This window comes from Xiphophorus maculatus, chromosome 24, assembly GCF_002775205.1.
Source record: "Xiphophorus maculatus strain JP 163 A chromosome 24, X_maculatus-5.0-male, whole genome shotgun sequence".
In the NCBI taxonomy this organism is placed as follows: Eukaryota; Metazoa; Chordata; class Actinopteri; order Cyprinodontiformes; family Poeciliidae; genus Xiphophorus; species Xiphophorus maculatus.
This window is the reverse complement of record NC_036466.1, coordinates 123,626-142,469: the sequence shown is the minus strand read 5'-3', so window position 1 is coordinate 142,469 and position 18,844 is coordinate 123,626. Positions and strand designations below refer to the sequence as shown.

Sequence of the window (18,844 nt, the reverse complement as noted above, 5' to 3'; positions counted from 1 at the left end):
TGAATATACCAACTGAGAGGAGCATAATGATGGCAATATTGTATCTCTGTAAGGTACAGTGAAGCCGTTCAGGGCTGTGGCTCACTATCTACAGCTGAAGTAGAAGAATCTGTCCATATGATACATTCTACTCCATAAATCTGGCCTTATTGGAAGAATAGAAACAAGAAAGCCATAAGAAGTCCAGTGATATAAGGTATGTTGGAAAAGCAATACAAGAAACATGGTGGTGGCAGCATTATGCTGTGTGGATGGAGCTAAATCCAGGGTAATTCTGGAAGGAAATTTGTTGGAGGCTGCAGATGACTTGAGACTGGGTGTAAGGTTCACCTTCCAGCAGGTCAACCATGATATACAACCAAAGATTTAATAGGTTTAGATCAGGGAGGGCAATCCCAGTCCCCAAAGAGTCCTGCAACTCTTAGATGTCTCTCTGATCCAACACACTTTTCAATCAAATAGCTGAATCACGTCCCAATTGTAGTCACGTTCTCGAAAGTCCTGCTAATAACTGCATTATTGAACTCAGGTGTGTTGGAAGTCGAGACGCATCTAAAAGTTGCAGGGAACCGTCCTCAAGGCCTGGAGTTCCACACCGCTGGTTTAGATCAAAGCTGATTCATATGTTTGAATTATAATTCTAAACCTAAATCCAACTGAAAATCTATGGCAATAACTTACAAACTGATGTTCACCGACTGAAATGGAGCTGCTTTCAAAAGAATGTACAAAGTTTTATTATGAAGAACTTCTTTTTACTGATTTATGAAGTGATACACATTAAGGTTTGTGCCTGGAACGTGTAGACTAATTTAGTAAATCCTTTTGGAAAGTATGAGTAGTAGTTAATTTATTAACGGTTGTTATTTATTTTCCTACTTAAAGTATTGAACAACTAATTAAGGAAAAATAGAAATATGAATATTTGCAATAGCTATTCATGTCATGTTCATCTAAGGTCTAATACACATTTTCAATAGTCCACTTGTGGCAACAGACAGGAGAAGCAAAGATAGTGTGGTCTTTATCTAAAACTATAAGAGCATGGATATGAGGTATAATAGCTATATCAACATTTCTTCCAACTGTGCAATAATGTCAGATTTCTTCCTGGCAAAAAAGTCCATAGAAAGATTTTAATAAAATGCTTCTGCTATTGTCAAGGACAAGAAGGGATGAAAATACTTGTTTTCTACAATTTTGTTGTATTTTTATTGATGTCATTTACACCTCAAATAAAAAATAGGTATAAACTGCTTTACAAACTAATCAAAAATCATCTATATTTCTCAATACAATAAAATATTTACAAGTTATATTATATTGCCATTCAAATGCTGAATTTTAGGACTGAAGATTATAAATATCCAGAAAGAGGATATTTAAGGCATAAAAACATTCAAATATGTATAAATTATTTGGAAATTAATAATAATAACTAAAGAAAATGATAATTTAGATATGAATTCCATACTGTTGGAATTAGGTCATGAATATAAAGACTGATACCATGTCTGTAGATATTTAGATGTATGAATAAATAAAACAGAGGTTAGATATTTATCTGTGCCTTGGTTGAGAAAAAAAACTTTTATCACATAATTTAATGTTGAAGATTCTTAAATAATTATATGTATAAATAAATAAACGAAGTCATAATACGAGTGAGGATATAGAGAATTGTCATTTTTACGGATTGAATTTGTTAAAATAATTTGTTTCAGCCTTTCCTTTCGTCAAATTTTGCATGAACTACTGCCCCCTGCTGGACCCGTTCAGTTCTGAAAGTGTGCCGTTGACGCGCAGTTCTACTAAGCACGTCGTGTTCCTTCTGGTCAATGTGACGGCCACGTTCTGGCTCCAGTGAACTCCACTCTAGTCATTTCTGACTTTCAAGGCGCTTTGCATTTGCTATGGTTCGAAATTAAGTGTGTCGGGCGGATGACACGCTGATTGGTCAGTTGCATTAACCCAAACCTGTGATGGGCTTCCCAATTGGTTAATACCTGAGCCATGCTGTCAGTATGCAAATAGTGCTCTATGCCGGTAAAAGCATGTTGTCTCCATCAGGATGGCCATTCATGTGTAGAAGAGACTAAAAAGCCCGGAGAGACAGAGAAAGAGAGAGAGAGAGAGAGAGAGAGAGAGAGAGAGAGAGAGAGAGAGAGAGAGAGAGAGAGAGAGAGAGAGAGAGAGAGAGAGAGAGAGAGAGAGAGAGAGAGAGAGAGAGAGAGAGAGAGAGAGAGCGCAGCTGCTTCACACCCGCACATCTCCTTTTTCTATCTAACTTCTCCTTTCACTTCCTAGTTGTTGGGAAGCCCAGTTTCTGCTCGACACTTTTTTTCTCAGATCGATCACAGATCTTAACAAACCTCTTTTTGTTTTGGAGAGCTGAGCCACTTTGGGCTTGCATCTGGCTCAACCGGCGCGTCTCGGATTTTACCCACATACCAGAAATAACAACCAGCACCTCTGCAGATTTTAAAGAGTACCGAGTAGTGTGAAAGAACTGCGGGACTGCAGGCGAAGGTCCTGGAGAGTTCTGAGGTCGTGTTGCTGGCACTGAGGCGCACAGATGGTGTTTCTGTGGGATGCAAAATACGGTAGGCCTGCACAACTTCCAGCCGGGCTCCTTGTTCTTCACTTGGCAGAGAACAACTTAATAACCATCATTGACGACTCTCCACCCCCCAAAACATTGGACGTGTTTTTATGACTTCATCAGTCCAGGCTAGAAAAAAAAGGAACGATAAACTGCACTTTAGTGTTTTTGAGCCTAGAAATCCCGGTCCAAATTTTAAACCTGACAAATACGCTAAAAAGCGCTTCAAGCTCAGTTGAGGACGGCAACGTCTCAATCCGTCTGTTCAAAGAAATTCTGCTTTTGTTAATAACGCTCTAGTAGAAGATGAAGAAGTAACTTTTCTCTTTACTATCCTCACATATTTCAGGCATTTTTGATTAAATTATTAGGTTCTAAAAATATCTTAAGTTGTCCCGAAGATTCAAAGTAAATGCAACTTGATGGTTGGATTCTGAAAGTTTAATGTAGATGTAAAAATTCTTTATACAAAATTAGCATTTTATTTTGTGTACCTTATTTAATTAAAATTTGTATTTATGCAATGCTTTTAGGTCTGCAGAGTTCAAGCCTGGATAATAAAGAATGTAGAAAACTAAGCAGGATATAAAATTTTGAGTTATTCTGGGCACTCAAAATTTGAGTTTCTATTAATCATTTTAAGGGTATTTGTCCCATTATATGTTGACTATAGAAAATGAGCCATAAACGTCCATATTTAAAAAATAGCCTTTTCTCTCTGTAAACAACATGCAATCATGTTTGAACTACACATATGACTTAGGCATTTTTAAAATATTACTGAAGAAATTAAACATTGTTCTGTAATGAGGATATATTGTAATGAGCATTTGATGAGTCCTGATTGAAATTCAGTTGATCAAAATTAGTTCATGTCAAAAAAAAAAAATCAAAAAGTAATTCCGCTTAAACATCCTCTTCCACAGTTAATGAACAGAATGTATAGAAAACTGCAGGGTTGTGTGTATGAACACTATTTCTTGTTGCCACAATAGCATGAAGAATTAAGACATTTAGTGAATGCAGAAGCAAAAATGTGAAGGAGGGGTTGATTTTGCCTTTAATAAGACAACTGCTGCTTAAAGCATCCAAGAGCTGCAACATAACTATTACATTTTACTGGAAATAATTTAAAAGTGAAAGTGAAGGGAAATATTACTGCTGCATGCAAACACATTTCAGCAGAAATGTTTCATATTTACAGCCCGGGTCTGTCCTCATTTGGCGGCTGAAGTCTCTGGATTCCAACACTTTAAAAGTCTCAAACTCTTCTCGCACTTTAAAACTGAGTTATTTACAGGCTCCTGGGGGACTTATTCTGTACTGCGACTAAATCTTTAGAAATGTTGGGATTTCTGGAAGCATTCAAGTACATTTGCTTAAATTAACAGATATTGATTATGAACATATACTTCTTTAGTTCCTTGATCACACTCTTCAGTGTGGCTTGGTCAAAAACTACACTGACCCAAAGACTCAGTTTTGGTAAATAAATGCAAAAAGCCCACCGTTTTATATAACCGGCATAGATATGCCGCCTGCACCCTGCTCTTTATAAATGGTGGCAAAATAAATTTGCGGTTTAGTCAAAAATGATTCATAGCAGCCCAGTACTGACTTTAAACTGTGCATAGAGCTAAAGATTAGGGTAATGGTTTTGAGGCCTTCCAAACCCAAAGACCTGGAGCTTATCACCAGACTGATTGTCCCAATAATTGAGAAAGCTGTTCAGCATGATTTTTTATTGATTGCTGAGAAAAATTTAAAAAAAATATGAAGCATGGTATTCTTAAAGAAATGTAAAAAAAAATCTGATTTTTTTTCAGTACTGATACTCCTACTTAATTTTTTTTGTAATGAAAAAAACATTTTAAGTTAAATTTGCCAGGTTAATAAATCATTTAGCTTTACTGTGGGTCCTCATCCACCCCTGCATGTTACAGTTAGTTTTTATAGCTCTCACTATAGATATGAGCAAATTTAGGCAAGTTCCCTAAATAGCATTCATAATATGAATCTGTTACACCATATTCATACCTGTTGGCAAACAGGGAATTGTGAATTGCTCTGTAATAGTTTGTCAACGCTTAGAACGACCCAATATAGTTTAAATTATAAAAGTCCTCCAGTTATATTTATAGTAAAGAAAAAAAGCAGGTTGATATTTGAGACTGAGGAAAGTTTTTTGTTTAAAAAAAAGTATTAACATGGGATATTTAAAAATTCTAAATATTATGAGGTTACAATTCTGCAATAAAAGATGACAATAACTTTTCAGGACTCTTCACAGGGGTTCTAATTAGCAACTGAGGTAATGCTGTCACCAACTACTTCCTCTCCTTCTCCTGCTATTAACTTGTTGCATGTCATTAACATAGGAACTACTGCTGCATCAGTTATTTAGTTTATTTTTGGTGTACGTGCTCCGTATTCTCAAACCTTCATTCAGTCGTAGCAGTTGGCCGCTCGTACTGAGCCGGGTTCTGGTTCTGCTGGAGGTTTCTTCCTGATAAAGGAGACGTTTTCCTTTCCACTGTCGCTACATGCACTTTACAGCTGAGGGATTGCTGTAAAGTCAATGACAACGCAAGAGATTGTCTACTGTCGCTACGTGCTCATCCAGGAGGAGTGAATGCTTCAAGTCAATGATTGATTTTGAATAATAAACTGCACCTAATTCACTGTTTGTTAATTAGGAACAAGTGGAATGTGTGTGGCAGAACTGAAATGTATTTTTTGTAATGTGCCTTCGGACAACATTTGTTGTGAAATGGCACTGTATAAATCAACTGAATTCAGATGTTCATACCATCTAAAATTCAGTGATTTTTAAATTAATAGAAAAATTACTGGTAAAGTGTTTGCTAAATGTTTTATATAATAGAAAAATCACTTTTTTAAAGAATTTATTTGTTTTCAATATTATTGTATGTGTATATCTGTAGTATGACTCATGCCACCATGTTCATTTTCTCCCAGATCCAGCCCCTGGTAGGCGATACACTCCCCCCTCCACTTCCCTTGCCTCGGGGGGGAAAATGGCTGAGGCTTTGCCTCTAGGAGCCCAGGAGGCTGGTGGAGGGGCCACCGTGATGGGCAAGTTCCGCATAGCGGACCACAGCATGGCTGAAGTACAGCAACAAATTCTTCAATAATTGAAGTGCTTTGACTTATAATCAAAAACAAAAAATGTGATGCCCTTTTTCATCTTTGTAGGTGATTTCTGATCATCCAGGAGAGCTGGTAAAAACTGACAGCCCAAATTTCCTCTGTTCTGTCCTGCCCACTCACTGGAGGTGTAACAAGACTCTTCCCATTGCTTTTAAGGTGTGTACTAAAAAAATTTTATTGGCACTGCATATATATGTAAGTGTGTGTTTGTGAGTTTATTTCACATGTGTGTTCCTAATCCTCCTAATAATAGGTCTTCACACACTTATTTTGTGTAGATGCTGGGGTTTGGATCAGAAAGAGTAAACCCTCACTGAAATGTATTTGCGCTGGATCCTTTGTTTTTTGCCCTTATAGTAACTCTCCAACCTGAAGTTCATATGTTAAAATCATTACAGTGGACCCCCACCTATTTCCAGTTCAGTTTGAAGCTTTTTTCATTCAGTACTATTTAAAATATTTGAAAGCTTGAAATATCTATACCCCTTCAATGGAGAGAAGGAAGACTGTGAATGTTGATTATTATAACCCTAACCCTAACCCAGTGCTAAGCTGGTTTCCATTTTTTCTATCAATATTAAGGTATATTTAGTGTTTGAACTATTAAAATAGGTGGTTATTGTTTTAGAGGAGATCTCCAGAATTCGCAGACTAAAGCTATTTTCTAACTGGGGGTCCACTGTACATTCATTAACATAAACATCAACCAAAAAACTGTTTATGGCAGATTTAATTCTTTATTGGACTGTGTTAAAAATATTTTTGTCTTTTTTTTCAGGACTAAATTTATGGACTGTGATCTTTAGCAGAAATATATTAATATAATTTACTGCTAATAAAAAAGTGATAATATCGCCAAACATTTTTTATCTGTATTTCAACATCTTAGTCTAAGATGTCCTATTTCAATGTCTTAGTCCACCAGACAGTGAGCTTTCAGAATGAAAGCTCACTGTCTGGTGTTTTATTTGTTTCCAAGGTATTCACTCACATGTGAATGTATGGTAGGAAGCTTTTCTCCTCTTTCAGACTCAGTGCATTTATGGAACAGCATCTCTAAGCTGCAGAACACACAGCAGATTGATTTATTGAGTTTTATGCATTAGCCTTCCCACACGCATTTCTCTGCTTGTTTGTGAATTTGGAACATAATGCATCATTATGGAGCATAATGAGTGGCTGTAGCTACGTCTTACTGAAAATGGATGTAATGCACATATAATGCACATTTCATGCACACCCATAAAAGCGCCTATCTAAATGTATGTTATAGCACAAATATGATGGATATGCAGACAGGTATTTCATAATTTTTTCTACAGATATCTGCACGTTCTAAATTCTGTTGCTTTTTTTGCTTGATTTTTCAGTCTTTTACTGCCCTTATTTATTTATTTTTGACAACTCAATGCAAACATCAACATGTGATTATTGAAGTACATTACAATCAATGTTTAACTCACAGATTAATGGCAGCTTGTCAGTCAACACAGGTTGCAGTTGTTTGCTTAGAGAGCCCAATGTGAGAAGAGAAACCATCCATAGTACTATATCTATCCTGGACATTTGCACAGCAATGGTAGATTAGCGTTTTTATGGAAATAAGCCTTGCTGGGGCTCAATAACAGCAGGTGTTAAAGACAAGAATGGACACTAAAGCCCTCATTTTACATTTTCTAAAGTATTCACACCCATTAACTTTTTTGGATTTTGTCCCATCCGAAACACAAACCTTAATTGATTTCAGGATGTGATAAAATGGCACAAAGCAGTGCGTCATTGTGAAGTGTGTGATTGTAGTGTATGAAAAATGCTCTATAAAAAGTTTGATCAGTCCATTAATTTGGCTGGACTTTGGCTAGGCCATTGTAACACATGAATCTATTCATCATAAACATCTGTTGTCCTGCTGGAAGGTGCTGGAAGTGTTCTACAGCCTGTAACCTTTTTTCTTTCAAGTTTTTACTCGATTTACCCCCATCCATCTTCCTGTCAACTCTTACCATGCTTCAACTCTTACCATGCTCTTACTAAGCTGCTGTATTCAGGGTGATGTAAAGTGTTAGTTTTTCTTTACATGTTGCCAATTATTCAATTTTGATCTCATCTGACCATAGCACCTTCCTCCACATGTTTGCCATTTCTCTATCTGAGCAGTAAATTCTCCACAGCTCCTCCAGAGTTACCACAATTCTGTTGGCTGTTGCTTCGCTACATCTTTATTTTCCATCCTCTTCACAATCATGCATTGCTTTGTGTTGGTCTGTCACACCATGACAGACCAACACATGGTGTGACATGTTGGTGTGACCAACACATAGTGTTGGTCACACCAAGATTTCAAGATGACCAACACAGAGAATTAATATTAACCCTCTAATTACAGGGTTAATTGAGGAGCCATTTTGTGATGACTTCATGAAGGCAAAGTTTCAGAAAGAGCAGGAGTTTTTAAAGTAATAGAGACCCAATTTCAAGGCAAAATTTCTTTTAAATCACATTTGATATGAATAGCATTTTTGAAAGAGCTGAAGTTAACATTGTTACTTGATTGTGCTATAGAGTGGCACTGTATACCTGGAAAGTACTCCGCCTTTAATACTTTGGGATGACTTCAAGAGACTTATAGATGTGTCAGTCTGTACCAAGCAGGACCCGCACAACTGAAGTGTCTATCTAAATGGTGTGATACATTTAATCAGAGCTAATGGGTGATCAATAAGAACCAAAGGTTTCATTAATAGCATTAGAATGTTAGCCTTTAAGTTTTAACTTTCAGAACTTTTATCCATTTCCCAGTAAGTAGAATAAAATTGTATATAAAGCTAAAAATAATATCATTTTATTTTGTACTAGGGTCTAACAAGACAAAAGTTTCTAGACTGTCATAATTTTGTTTGGTCTTCGTCCAGTTAGTGACCCTGGGTGATATTCCTGATGGTACTTTGGTAACTGTGATGGCTGGAAACGATGAGAACTATTCAGCAGAGCTTCGCAATGCCACCGCGGTCATCAAGAATCAAGTGGCCCGATTCAATGACCTGCGATTTGTCGGCCGCAGCGGGAGAGGTATGGATACATGACACAGAACATGAAATACTAGGGAGAGTCTGTGGGTTCTTCTTGTCTCACCATGGTTGAATTTTAATGGACACGTTTTGAACAGGCACTTAGTGCTGAATGGATAAAATAGGGGAAGTACATGTGAATAAGAACAGCATTCATTCAACTTCCTCCTAACACTTCATTTAGTATCAACCTGCCTCTGCCAAGCCACGCCCTCCCCATTTCTGTCTCTAACGGAAACACTGGACCACAGTTACTCTAAATCAGCCATAGGCAAATGTCCCTACCTATCTATTTAAAACAGCACTCCTGAGTACACAAATTCCTTCTGCACTTCCACACATTTAGTAATGTTGAAAGCTGTGCTTAGTCTTTTGCCCTGTTGAAAATATGGACACAACTGTCAGAACTTTATTGAGGGATTTCACAGTACTGCAGAAAAAATCATTAATGCACTTTTAGTTAAAAGCAACATTGCGGTGGTTGAATTCCCAGCTTTACTACAGGCCACAAAGATAAAAGTTAAAGATCTGGATCACTTCACAACTGCAATTCACTTGAAAACAGAATTGCTGCAGGTAGTTGAACAGCAAAATGTGATTCTGATATGTAGCAAAATCATTACTTGATTGTGTAAAGCGGTGTGGATGAAAACGTTTACAACGACAAACAGAGAAGTTTGTTATAGTTTGATACATTTTCTTCATAACAAACCCTTAGCAACCTTTTGAGCTTGATTTGTTTACCTAAAATGTACAATTCCTTAAAAAAGAGAATTAACTCAGTTTTTGTAAAGAAAAAATAAGTTAATGAAATCCACAAAGTTCTTAATGTACTCAATGCTACACTAATCTGTGCATGTCTCTGTGTGTCATTTGTGACAAGTTTTCAGTCTTTCTTATAGTTCCTCTTTTAAACAGAACACTTATTATTTTGTTTTGCAATATCTGAGTACTAAGCCAAAGACAGATTTCATCTCCTCCAAAAATCAGACACAATAGCTTTGGCAGTTATTTCTCTTCCTGTCTGTCAGACTGTATGTAAACTCTAAATGAACTTATAGTTTCTCCAAATTATATTTTCATATTCCTATGGATTGGTTTCTGTACAGTAATAAATGTGCAGTATATACTGTGTTGAAGTATGTAGTGTAGAATAAATGACTAAATGGAGGAATAGACTTTTTAGGTGCCACCTTGTGGCCATTATTAAATTTGCTCATGGAGTTGAAAAATAACATGAGGCTTTAAAGCTGTTTTGTAATCCTACAGCACGTACACTGGAACTTGTAACAGTGTTTATGAATAACTTCAATTCTAAAATGTATGACATGCCTTTGTAATTACCAAACCTGGTTACATTCAAGTGGATACCAAATCTAAAGGAATTACTCTTATATTTTACCTTTCCTGTCTCTATTCTTTCCCCATGGTTGCCTTGTTGACCCTCTTCAGGAAAAAGTTTCACTCTCACGATCACGGTGTTCACCAACCCTCCCCAAGTGGCTACATATCAAAGAGCTATCAAAATCACAGTGGATGGTCCCAGAGAGCCACGACGTGAGTAATCCTGACATCTGAGTAGGGGTGGATCAATTGCAGTTTTTTGAACAATAGCCAGTCACCAATCTAAAAAGCCTGGCCGGCCGATTCGATTTTGGCCAGTATAATTTTTTTTGTCCGAAATGTCACTAAATAGGTCAAGAAAGTTGCTGAGTTCACAACAGTGGGGTGAATATTGTTAAATGCAAACATGCAGATATAATCTGGTGGGCCTGTCTGTCAGTCAGACCTCTCAGAGAGCAGAAGAGGACAGTGGTTGATTATTAGACCTTTGCTGAGTTAGATAAGATTGGGGAATAGGTTCAGCTTCATGTGCAAGTATCAGCCGATCACCGATCTCCTAAAAGTAAGAAAATTGGTGCAGAGTTTGATGAGTGTTTCTATCATCTGTCAGGAGTGAACATTTAGTAGCAAATTAAGGGTGAATGGTGACAAAACCAGAAAAATAAAAATAAGAGACTGTGCAGTAAGGGCAAATTTACAACATAATAATAATAATAATAATAATAATAATAATAATAATAATAATAATAATAATAATAATAATAATAATAATAATAATAATAATAATAATAATAATAATAATAATAATGTGAGATTACATTGTTCTAAACCATTGCAATCTGACAGTTGCATCAACATGAATGCTTTAATAACACACAAGAGGCACCTCAAAGTATCACCATCACTCATGGTTCAACACAGGACACATAAATCTGCAACATTATAAGCATAAAATAGCCCTATAATCTTGTACGAATGAAAAACTACAGAAGAGGCACAAAACTTTCCCCATTAGCAAGTCACAACTTTCCCACACCCAGACTAAAAACATGGATCACACGAAAAGTGGATCACTTTGAAGATATCCAAGAAAAAACAAGCATCACACATTGTGGGACACACACTCAGTCACCTTTAGCCCTCGGCTTAATCCATCACCATTCCATAAACATTAAAACACACATACTGTTTTTAAACAACCCTGGTTGTTTAAAAACAGGGTATATATATATTACCCTGTTTTAAGCATATGTAATATATGCTTAGTATATATTCTATACTAAGCATAGTATAATAAATATACTAAGCATGTTAAATTTAGCATACTTGAAGCCACACTAATCATCAGTATACTTGAAGTATGTCATTTTAGAACAACTAATTTTGTGTATTTTAATAGTAATAGAAAATCACAATTTAAAGTGTACTCAGTGTACTATCACATACTTTTTTGGAACAACTAATGGTATGGCTTGCATACTTTTGTAATCCTACAGCACGTATACTGGAACTTGTAACAGTGTTTATGAATAACTTCAATTCTAAAATGTATGACATGCCTTTGTAATTACCAAACCTGGTTACATTCAAGTGGATACCAAATCTAATTCAAATTATACTGCTATTTACATAATATAAGCATGCTTGATTAGTTTATCTTAAGTGTACTATTTTTGTGATCAGATTACATTTAAAACATATTTAGAATGTCTTCTAAGTTTACAAGCATTACATATGTTATATATTAGTAATGTGATCATAGTATGCTCCAACTACACTTTTGGTTTATTATAATTGCTAGTGAAGTACAATCTTCAGTTCCTTATCAATGTCTTTTATTATTTTTGCTTTGTCACTTTGTACATTACATGCTTCATACATACACACTACAGTACTGCAAACATATCAGGCTACAGTACACAGAAAGATCAATTACAACACACCTTCCAGCTGAGAAAGATTACACTGTGTACTCAATATATTCATTTTTCAAGAGTACATTGCCAATATACTATCAGAGAATTGTACAAATTGGCAATATATTAAAAGTTTACAGACAACATGCTTATGAAAATTAGCACAATAAAACAACAGGTACACTTTAGAGGAAATGTGAAAAATATTTCCCCAAGGACACAGTATTGTTTTAATACAATGAGACAGTATTCCAGTATTACTGCAGACAAACTGACATTTCTCCTTCCTAAGAACAGCGAGGATCAACGACAGAACCAGTCACTGAACTTTACAGAAATCTATAAAAAAATAAAATAAAACAATAAAGCAATTAAACAGAGAAAGCACTTGTATTTTAAAGAGTACAGTAAAACGGCAAATAAAAAAGTACGACTTACAATTTAAAAATGTTGTGTGACATCATCAGAAATGATGATGATTGGGACCAGATGCCTGGAGTGGATAAACATTTCTGGGTGTCTTCTTTGCCTGTTTATGTTAAAGTAGAAACAATAGTCAGTAATATCATAAAATCAGTTGATGTTGGCATTAACTATAAAGTTGTTTTAAGTGTGGACTTAAGATAGATAGACTACCTTAAAGGGAAACTACCTTAAAATCTTTCCATCCATGATCTGATCCTTGCAGGGTGGTGAGGGGGGCTGGTGGTGCCCATCTCCAGCAGTCATCAGATGAGAGGCAGGGTTCACCCTGGACGGGTCACCAGTCCATCACAGGGCCCTGAAAGATAATAATGAATAAAATGTATGAAAAAGAAATGGTAGATTAACAAGAGGAATCAATTCTGTCAAATTATTTTTAAATCAAATCATGCTTATTGCAAAAATATGTTGAAGATAAAAACAAAGATGAACGAGTTTTAACAACAGCCTCATAATATCAAAGTCTCTTTGGCATACTGAGCTTAATTAAAACCAGGTTACGTTTATGATACTAAGTCGCAACACACAGAGAATCCAAGCAGTTATAACATGAAGTTGTTATAAAAATACTAATAATAATCACAATAAAATTGATGAAATGACTATTTCTGAAACAAACTTAAGTTTGTTTATATATGTACTGCACTGTTTATAATTAGATGGAGATAATTAGCATTTTGAAGCTAACTTACCACCAGCTAGCAACATGTTAGCAGCCTTCGCACCTTTGGGCTCCTTTCATGACCCACATTTAATTTCCATCCGGTTCTTGTCCTGTTGTGTTTTCCTCTAACTCGGACTAGGACATCACCAGCTTGAATTTACCAAAACTAACTATTATCAAGGCTGTCTCTTGTTTTAAGGCAATACTATGGAAGTAAAAATGGCGACTTTAAAGAGCATCCCTTATCTTCCCTGGCTTCACGGTGATGCTCTTCTTCTTTTTATGGCGCTTTTCTATAAAAGACAAACAAACAAAAAAAAAAACTGAAAGTGTGCATTACCCCCACCATCTAGTCTGGAGTGAGAACTGGAGGTAATGCCGTTCACTAATAAATCATATATCTGAAAATGGATTATGTAAAAAAAATAGCTTTTATGTTTTAGTTAAAAAACTGAAAACAACAGATCATATTCAGAGAGATATAAAACTGAAGATACCTGCTACATTTGCATTTGTTTTTGTTGTAGAACCTCTGTCACTATAAAATGTTTGATGTTTTGAGGCATGAACACATTATTCCACTACAAGGATTGTTAATTTTTTTTATTCTTTGCCATTTTAACAAAGTAGTAAAAGATTATTAAGGCACATAAAAAGACATACTTTATTAGCCTAAAGTGAGATGTAAATTAAAACATACTGAAATTTCAGTATATTCTAATCTTTAAAAGCATATTGTTTTATTGGTACACTTGAGCAAATACATATTTTGCTCACTTAAAGTATACTTTAATATACTGTATTTCTTAAAAGTGTATTTTGGTAAAATTATATTTAAGTGTGTTTAAAGTTATGTTAAAATTGGTACAAGCATGCTGTTAGTATACTCTATGTATTTATATGTAGTACACTTAATACTTAGTATACTTAAAATGTACTTACACAAATGTAAGTATGTTTGAAATATACTAAATTATATGTTTTTTTCACAGCATTAATGCTGTATCACTAACATGTAGTCTAAAGAGTTACAGGTTTTATCGAGAGAAAAAAAAATAGTATTGTGTCAGGTTACAAGTGAACCTTGTTTTGTTGACCGATCTAAAAAGAGAACCTTTGTGTTTTGGCCTCCAGGTCATCGTCAGAAGCTGGACGAGGTCAAACCTGGCTCATTGGCTTTCTCTGAGAGGCTTACAGAGCTGGAACAGCTGAGAAGGAGCTCTATCAGAGTAACACCTCCTCATAATCATCATCATCATCAGCAATCTGCAAATAGCCACCAATCTGCAGTCCTCACTTCAGCAACATTTTCTAGCCCTCCACACTCTGGACTAACAGCTGGTAAGACAGTAAAACTGAGTGTGCACTGCAGCACTTCATCAAACTAAAGATTGGATCTGAAAATATTCAGATTGAAGTTATTCTACTTCAATAAAAGATTTGTTTGTTTGAAAGTTTTTTCAATTTGTTATTCCTGACAGCATGGCGAGGTGCTTCTTCTATACAATTGATGCCCAGGATATCTGAGAACAACTATAATTCCCAGAAAATTTGCTGTGACTACTCTGTAATCAGGACAAATAATTGTGCTTTATTCCAAATAGCAAAAATTAATGCAGACCCTGGTTTGCAGGGATGAGACCACAACCAAATAGATTAAATCTATGAATACTCAAGACCTCCTATAAAAATGTGTGTGACTGCCTAATATAATTGTTCAAACACCAAATATACCTTATCATGCATCAATACACACAATGAAAACCGTCATAACTCTTCCACAGAAGCTAATATTCACGTTTTTCTTATCTCTAGTATGGAGGAGAGCAGCCAATTAGTGGCAAGGAAAATAAAACTTGCTGCATTGACTGCTTTGCAAATGGCAGACAAACGCAAATGAGGTCACATTACACCTAGGTATTTCAGCTTCCCAAGCTGCATTTCTTTTTTTTCTTTTTTTTACCCCTCCAGGGGGTCTTTTGTGGGCTCTAGTGTCCCTTATATGATAGTAGGCTGACAGGAAACGGGGAAGGAGAGGGGAGAAGACATGCGGCAAATGTCGTCGGGGCCGGGAGTCGAACCCGCGACGGCCGCATCGAGGACTCAAGGCCTCCAAATACGGGTCGCGCTAGCCACTACGCCACCACGGCATGCCCTGCATTTCCTTTTAACTATTTCATGTATGCTCTACAAAAAACATTATGAATAAGAATATTTTCTGCAAATAATTTGGAGTCACATTCAACAGAAGTCTAAATTTTCGCAAATAGGTGAATCCATGAATATTAAACTGCGAATAGGTGAGGGCCCACTGTATTTATGGATTTTTTGGATACTATTTTAGATATGCTATTCGGGTGTTTGAAAGACTAAAAATTTCTCTGGTTCAACTCCATGGGATTCTGCTGCTAAGACATCATTATAAACATTTTGGGATTTATTCCAACCAGATGGTATAGGCGAAAAAAAGCAGTCCAGTAACACGTTCTCGATTTCAAGTTGACTATTCTTCATTCTGAGACACCGCCTCCCCACTGAATACATGGATGGAGAGGTAGCATAAGAGTCTAATTTTAGACCCCTAATTTTTTTAGAATTCTGCTATAATTCAAGCCTGTACAATAACAGTGGCTAATGAAGTACATAATTGGTTAGAAATTCAAATATTGTGGGAATAACACTCAGAAGGAAATACTGCACAATATCCAGTCAAAGTCATTGTCACAATATTAATGAGTGCAATCACAAACACAATTAATAAGGAGTGGTTTGATGCAATATTTGGTACATTATATCTTTTCAGGAGAGCCATGCATTCAAACTGAAATTACCTTTAGTCACTTTGAGCCCAAACATTATGTAGATGTTAGAATCAGAATCCCTTTTATTGTCATTGTACACAGACAGAAGCACAATGAAATTTTAAATATTTAGTAAGTGGCTAAAAGATGCTAATCCTTAGGGATATGGACATCATGTTGATGGAAAAGAAAAAAAAATGTATGAATCACAATGGTTATTATACTATTCAAGAATAATTTCTCTTATTCTGATATCATCCAGCTCTGTTACCTAAACCATTTAATTCATTTCTGTTTGCCTCAGATTCCAGACAGATACAGTCTTCTCCATCCTGGTCCTATGATCAGTCTTATCCCTACCTTGGCCAGATAACTACTCCCACTGTTCACACAACTGCTCCACTTTCACCTGGTCGCTCTTCTCTTGGTGACCTGTCCTCAAGACTCACAGGTAAAACATCAACATACACCATAAGCATATATGAGGCTCAACCAGATGATATTCTGTGACATTTGTTTTCCCTCAGGTCCTGACCTTACAGCCTTTGGTGACCCCAGGATGGCTTTGGAGCGGCCTTTTAGCTCCCTTCCCTCCCTGCCCGACTCTCGTTTCTCTAACCCTCGGGTGCACTATCCTCCTACAGGAGCTGCATTCACATACACGCCAACCCATAATCCAGTCTCTAATGGTGCCATCAGCATCACTATGGCGACAGCCATGGCAACCACCCAAACAGGACGGTACCATACATATTTGCCTCCACCGTATCCTGCAAACACCCCTCACCAAGCTCAGAATGGGCCGTTCCAGTCTACTTCATCTCCATACCACCTGTACTACTCAGCCACCACCGGCTCATACCAGTTCTCTATGATGGCTGGGGGAGGAGGCGGCAGTGACTCACATTCTCCACCTCGTATCCTCCCCCCTTGTACCACTGCATCCACAGGTTCTTCTCTTCTACACCCTTCTTTGCCTAATCAGAATGAGGGAGTGGGTGTGGAGGTGGAATCCAGCCACAGTAGCTCACCAACAAACATGGTTGCTGCTGAAGCTGTATGGAGACCATATTGAGTCACCTGAGACAGTGATAACAGATTTTTCTACTCTTATCACAGCAATGCTGCTAAGAGTAGACTCACCTGAAATGAGTATATTTTATATAATGACAACTCAAGGACTATGCGAGTCTTATCTTTACATCATTTAAGTTGTTTGACAGTGGCGGTTCTAGACTAGATTTACCGGCAGGGGGTGGAGCAGTTCTTTTTCAAAACAATACAAAAAAAAAACAGGGCAATATTTCATAAGTTAAGTAAGCCACAGAGCCATTTGGTTCTGTGGATCAAGGGATCAAGCTGATGAAATGAAATAACAGATGAAAACTGTTATTCTATCTCAATGCAGCTGAAACTAAAAGAGCAACACTGTAAAGCCGCAGTATGAAATTTTTATTAAAAAAAATTTTTTTAACATATTTGTTGAAGCTGTCACTGTCGTGGTATGAGGCAGAGAATCAGTGAAAAAAAATCTAGCTCCTCTGCCTTCTCCCCGTGCTAACTAGAACAACCAATCAGAGCCCGGAGGTGGGGGTTAGCGCTGTCATTCACAGTGTCCTGTGGTGCTGCCAGCTTTTGCCAACAGATTCTGTTGCGAGTGCTCAGGCTAGTTAGCATAGCAGCGGCTAAAATCGTTTTTCTGTAACAGTAAATTGTTTCTCCGCCATTAGCACATTTAGCAGCGAGTACATGAGGATTAGTGATGGCACCAAGACCCTCCTCCTGGCTCTGATTGGTTGTTTTTGGTTGGGAGCAGCTCAGGGAGGAAGATTGATCTTTAGGCAGATTATATGTCTCATACTGTTAAGATATGGTGACAGTTTTAACAATTATGTAAAAAACATGTTATTGATAAACGGTATATACTGCAACTTTAATTATTAATTCATTGTTAAAATAAAACAAGGAAACCAATGTAATTGGCCCAACATAGCAATAACTGCCTTTCCGTTAACCATATAATTGCGCAAATTATACAGTTAATGGACAATTTGTGCAATTATCTGTTAAGCGAATTCGCAAAATTCACATAACACAATTTTGTAAATTCCACTTTATCTCATGAAATCTCAAGACATTACCAGTAATATTGTTTTCTTTTTGTTTTCTTAAAAATGCATCCAATTTAAAAAAAAAACAAAAAAACTAACGTTTTTCGATAAAAAGCATTTGCGCTAGGATGAAGTGGTTTTTCGGCCGTATTGAAACACTTTTTTCACATCACAAGAGTAATGAGCAGGATGTTACTACTGGCGAAAACCAGAAGAAGACAGGAAGTAGTAGAAGGATGATGGTTTTTTTTGGGGGGGGGGGGGGGGGGGGTAGGATGGGTGGACAATGTGCAGCTGGCTCCACCAAAACTCTCACAGCATCTCAAATTTTATAAAAGTTGTGTGGCATTAGAACGTGTTAAATCTTTGCTGTAAAATGACTAACTACAATTTCCCCAAAATGCCACCCATGTAGTCTCATATCATCATAAATTGATTTAGTATTATCACTTTATTACAGAGGTCATAACAGGGTTCAGGACTTTCTGCAGGGGCACTGGCCCTTGTTTGTCCCTGTTGTTTGACAGATTGAAAAAAGCCAGTTTTCACCCTGTCAAATTGGAATTGGATAAGCTATTCAATCTTTATGGCCTCCTGATTTTTGCACCAGATACACAAAATAACTTTATCTCATGAAATTTCCAAACATTACCGGTAATGTATTGTTTTCTTTTTGTTTTCTTA

The 18,844-nt window shown here is 36.6% G+C and overlaps 1 protein-coding gene across 1 annotated transcript; it reads left to right on the top strand.

Annotated features, from left to right (window-relative positions):
- The first annotated feature begins 2,318 nt into the window (after positions 1-2,318).
- Positions 2,319-17,773, top strand: LOC102230567 (runt-related transcription factor 1-like). The gene is made up of 8 exons (XM_005807391.2): positions 2,319-2,603; positions 5,582-5,733; positions 5,819-5,929; positions 8,686-8,842; positions 10,294-10,398; positions 14,383-14,589; positions 16,354-16,500; positions 16,577-17,773. Exons 1-8 carry the CDS (start codon positions 2,576-2,578, stop codon positions 17,122-17,124), a joined length of 1,455 nt encoding a protein of 484 aa, XP_005807448.1. The 5' UTR covers positions 2,319-2,575; the 3' UTR covers positions 17,125-17,773.
- Positions 17,774-18,844: the final 1,071 nt, after the last annotated feature.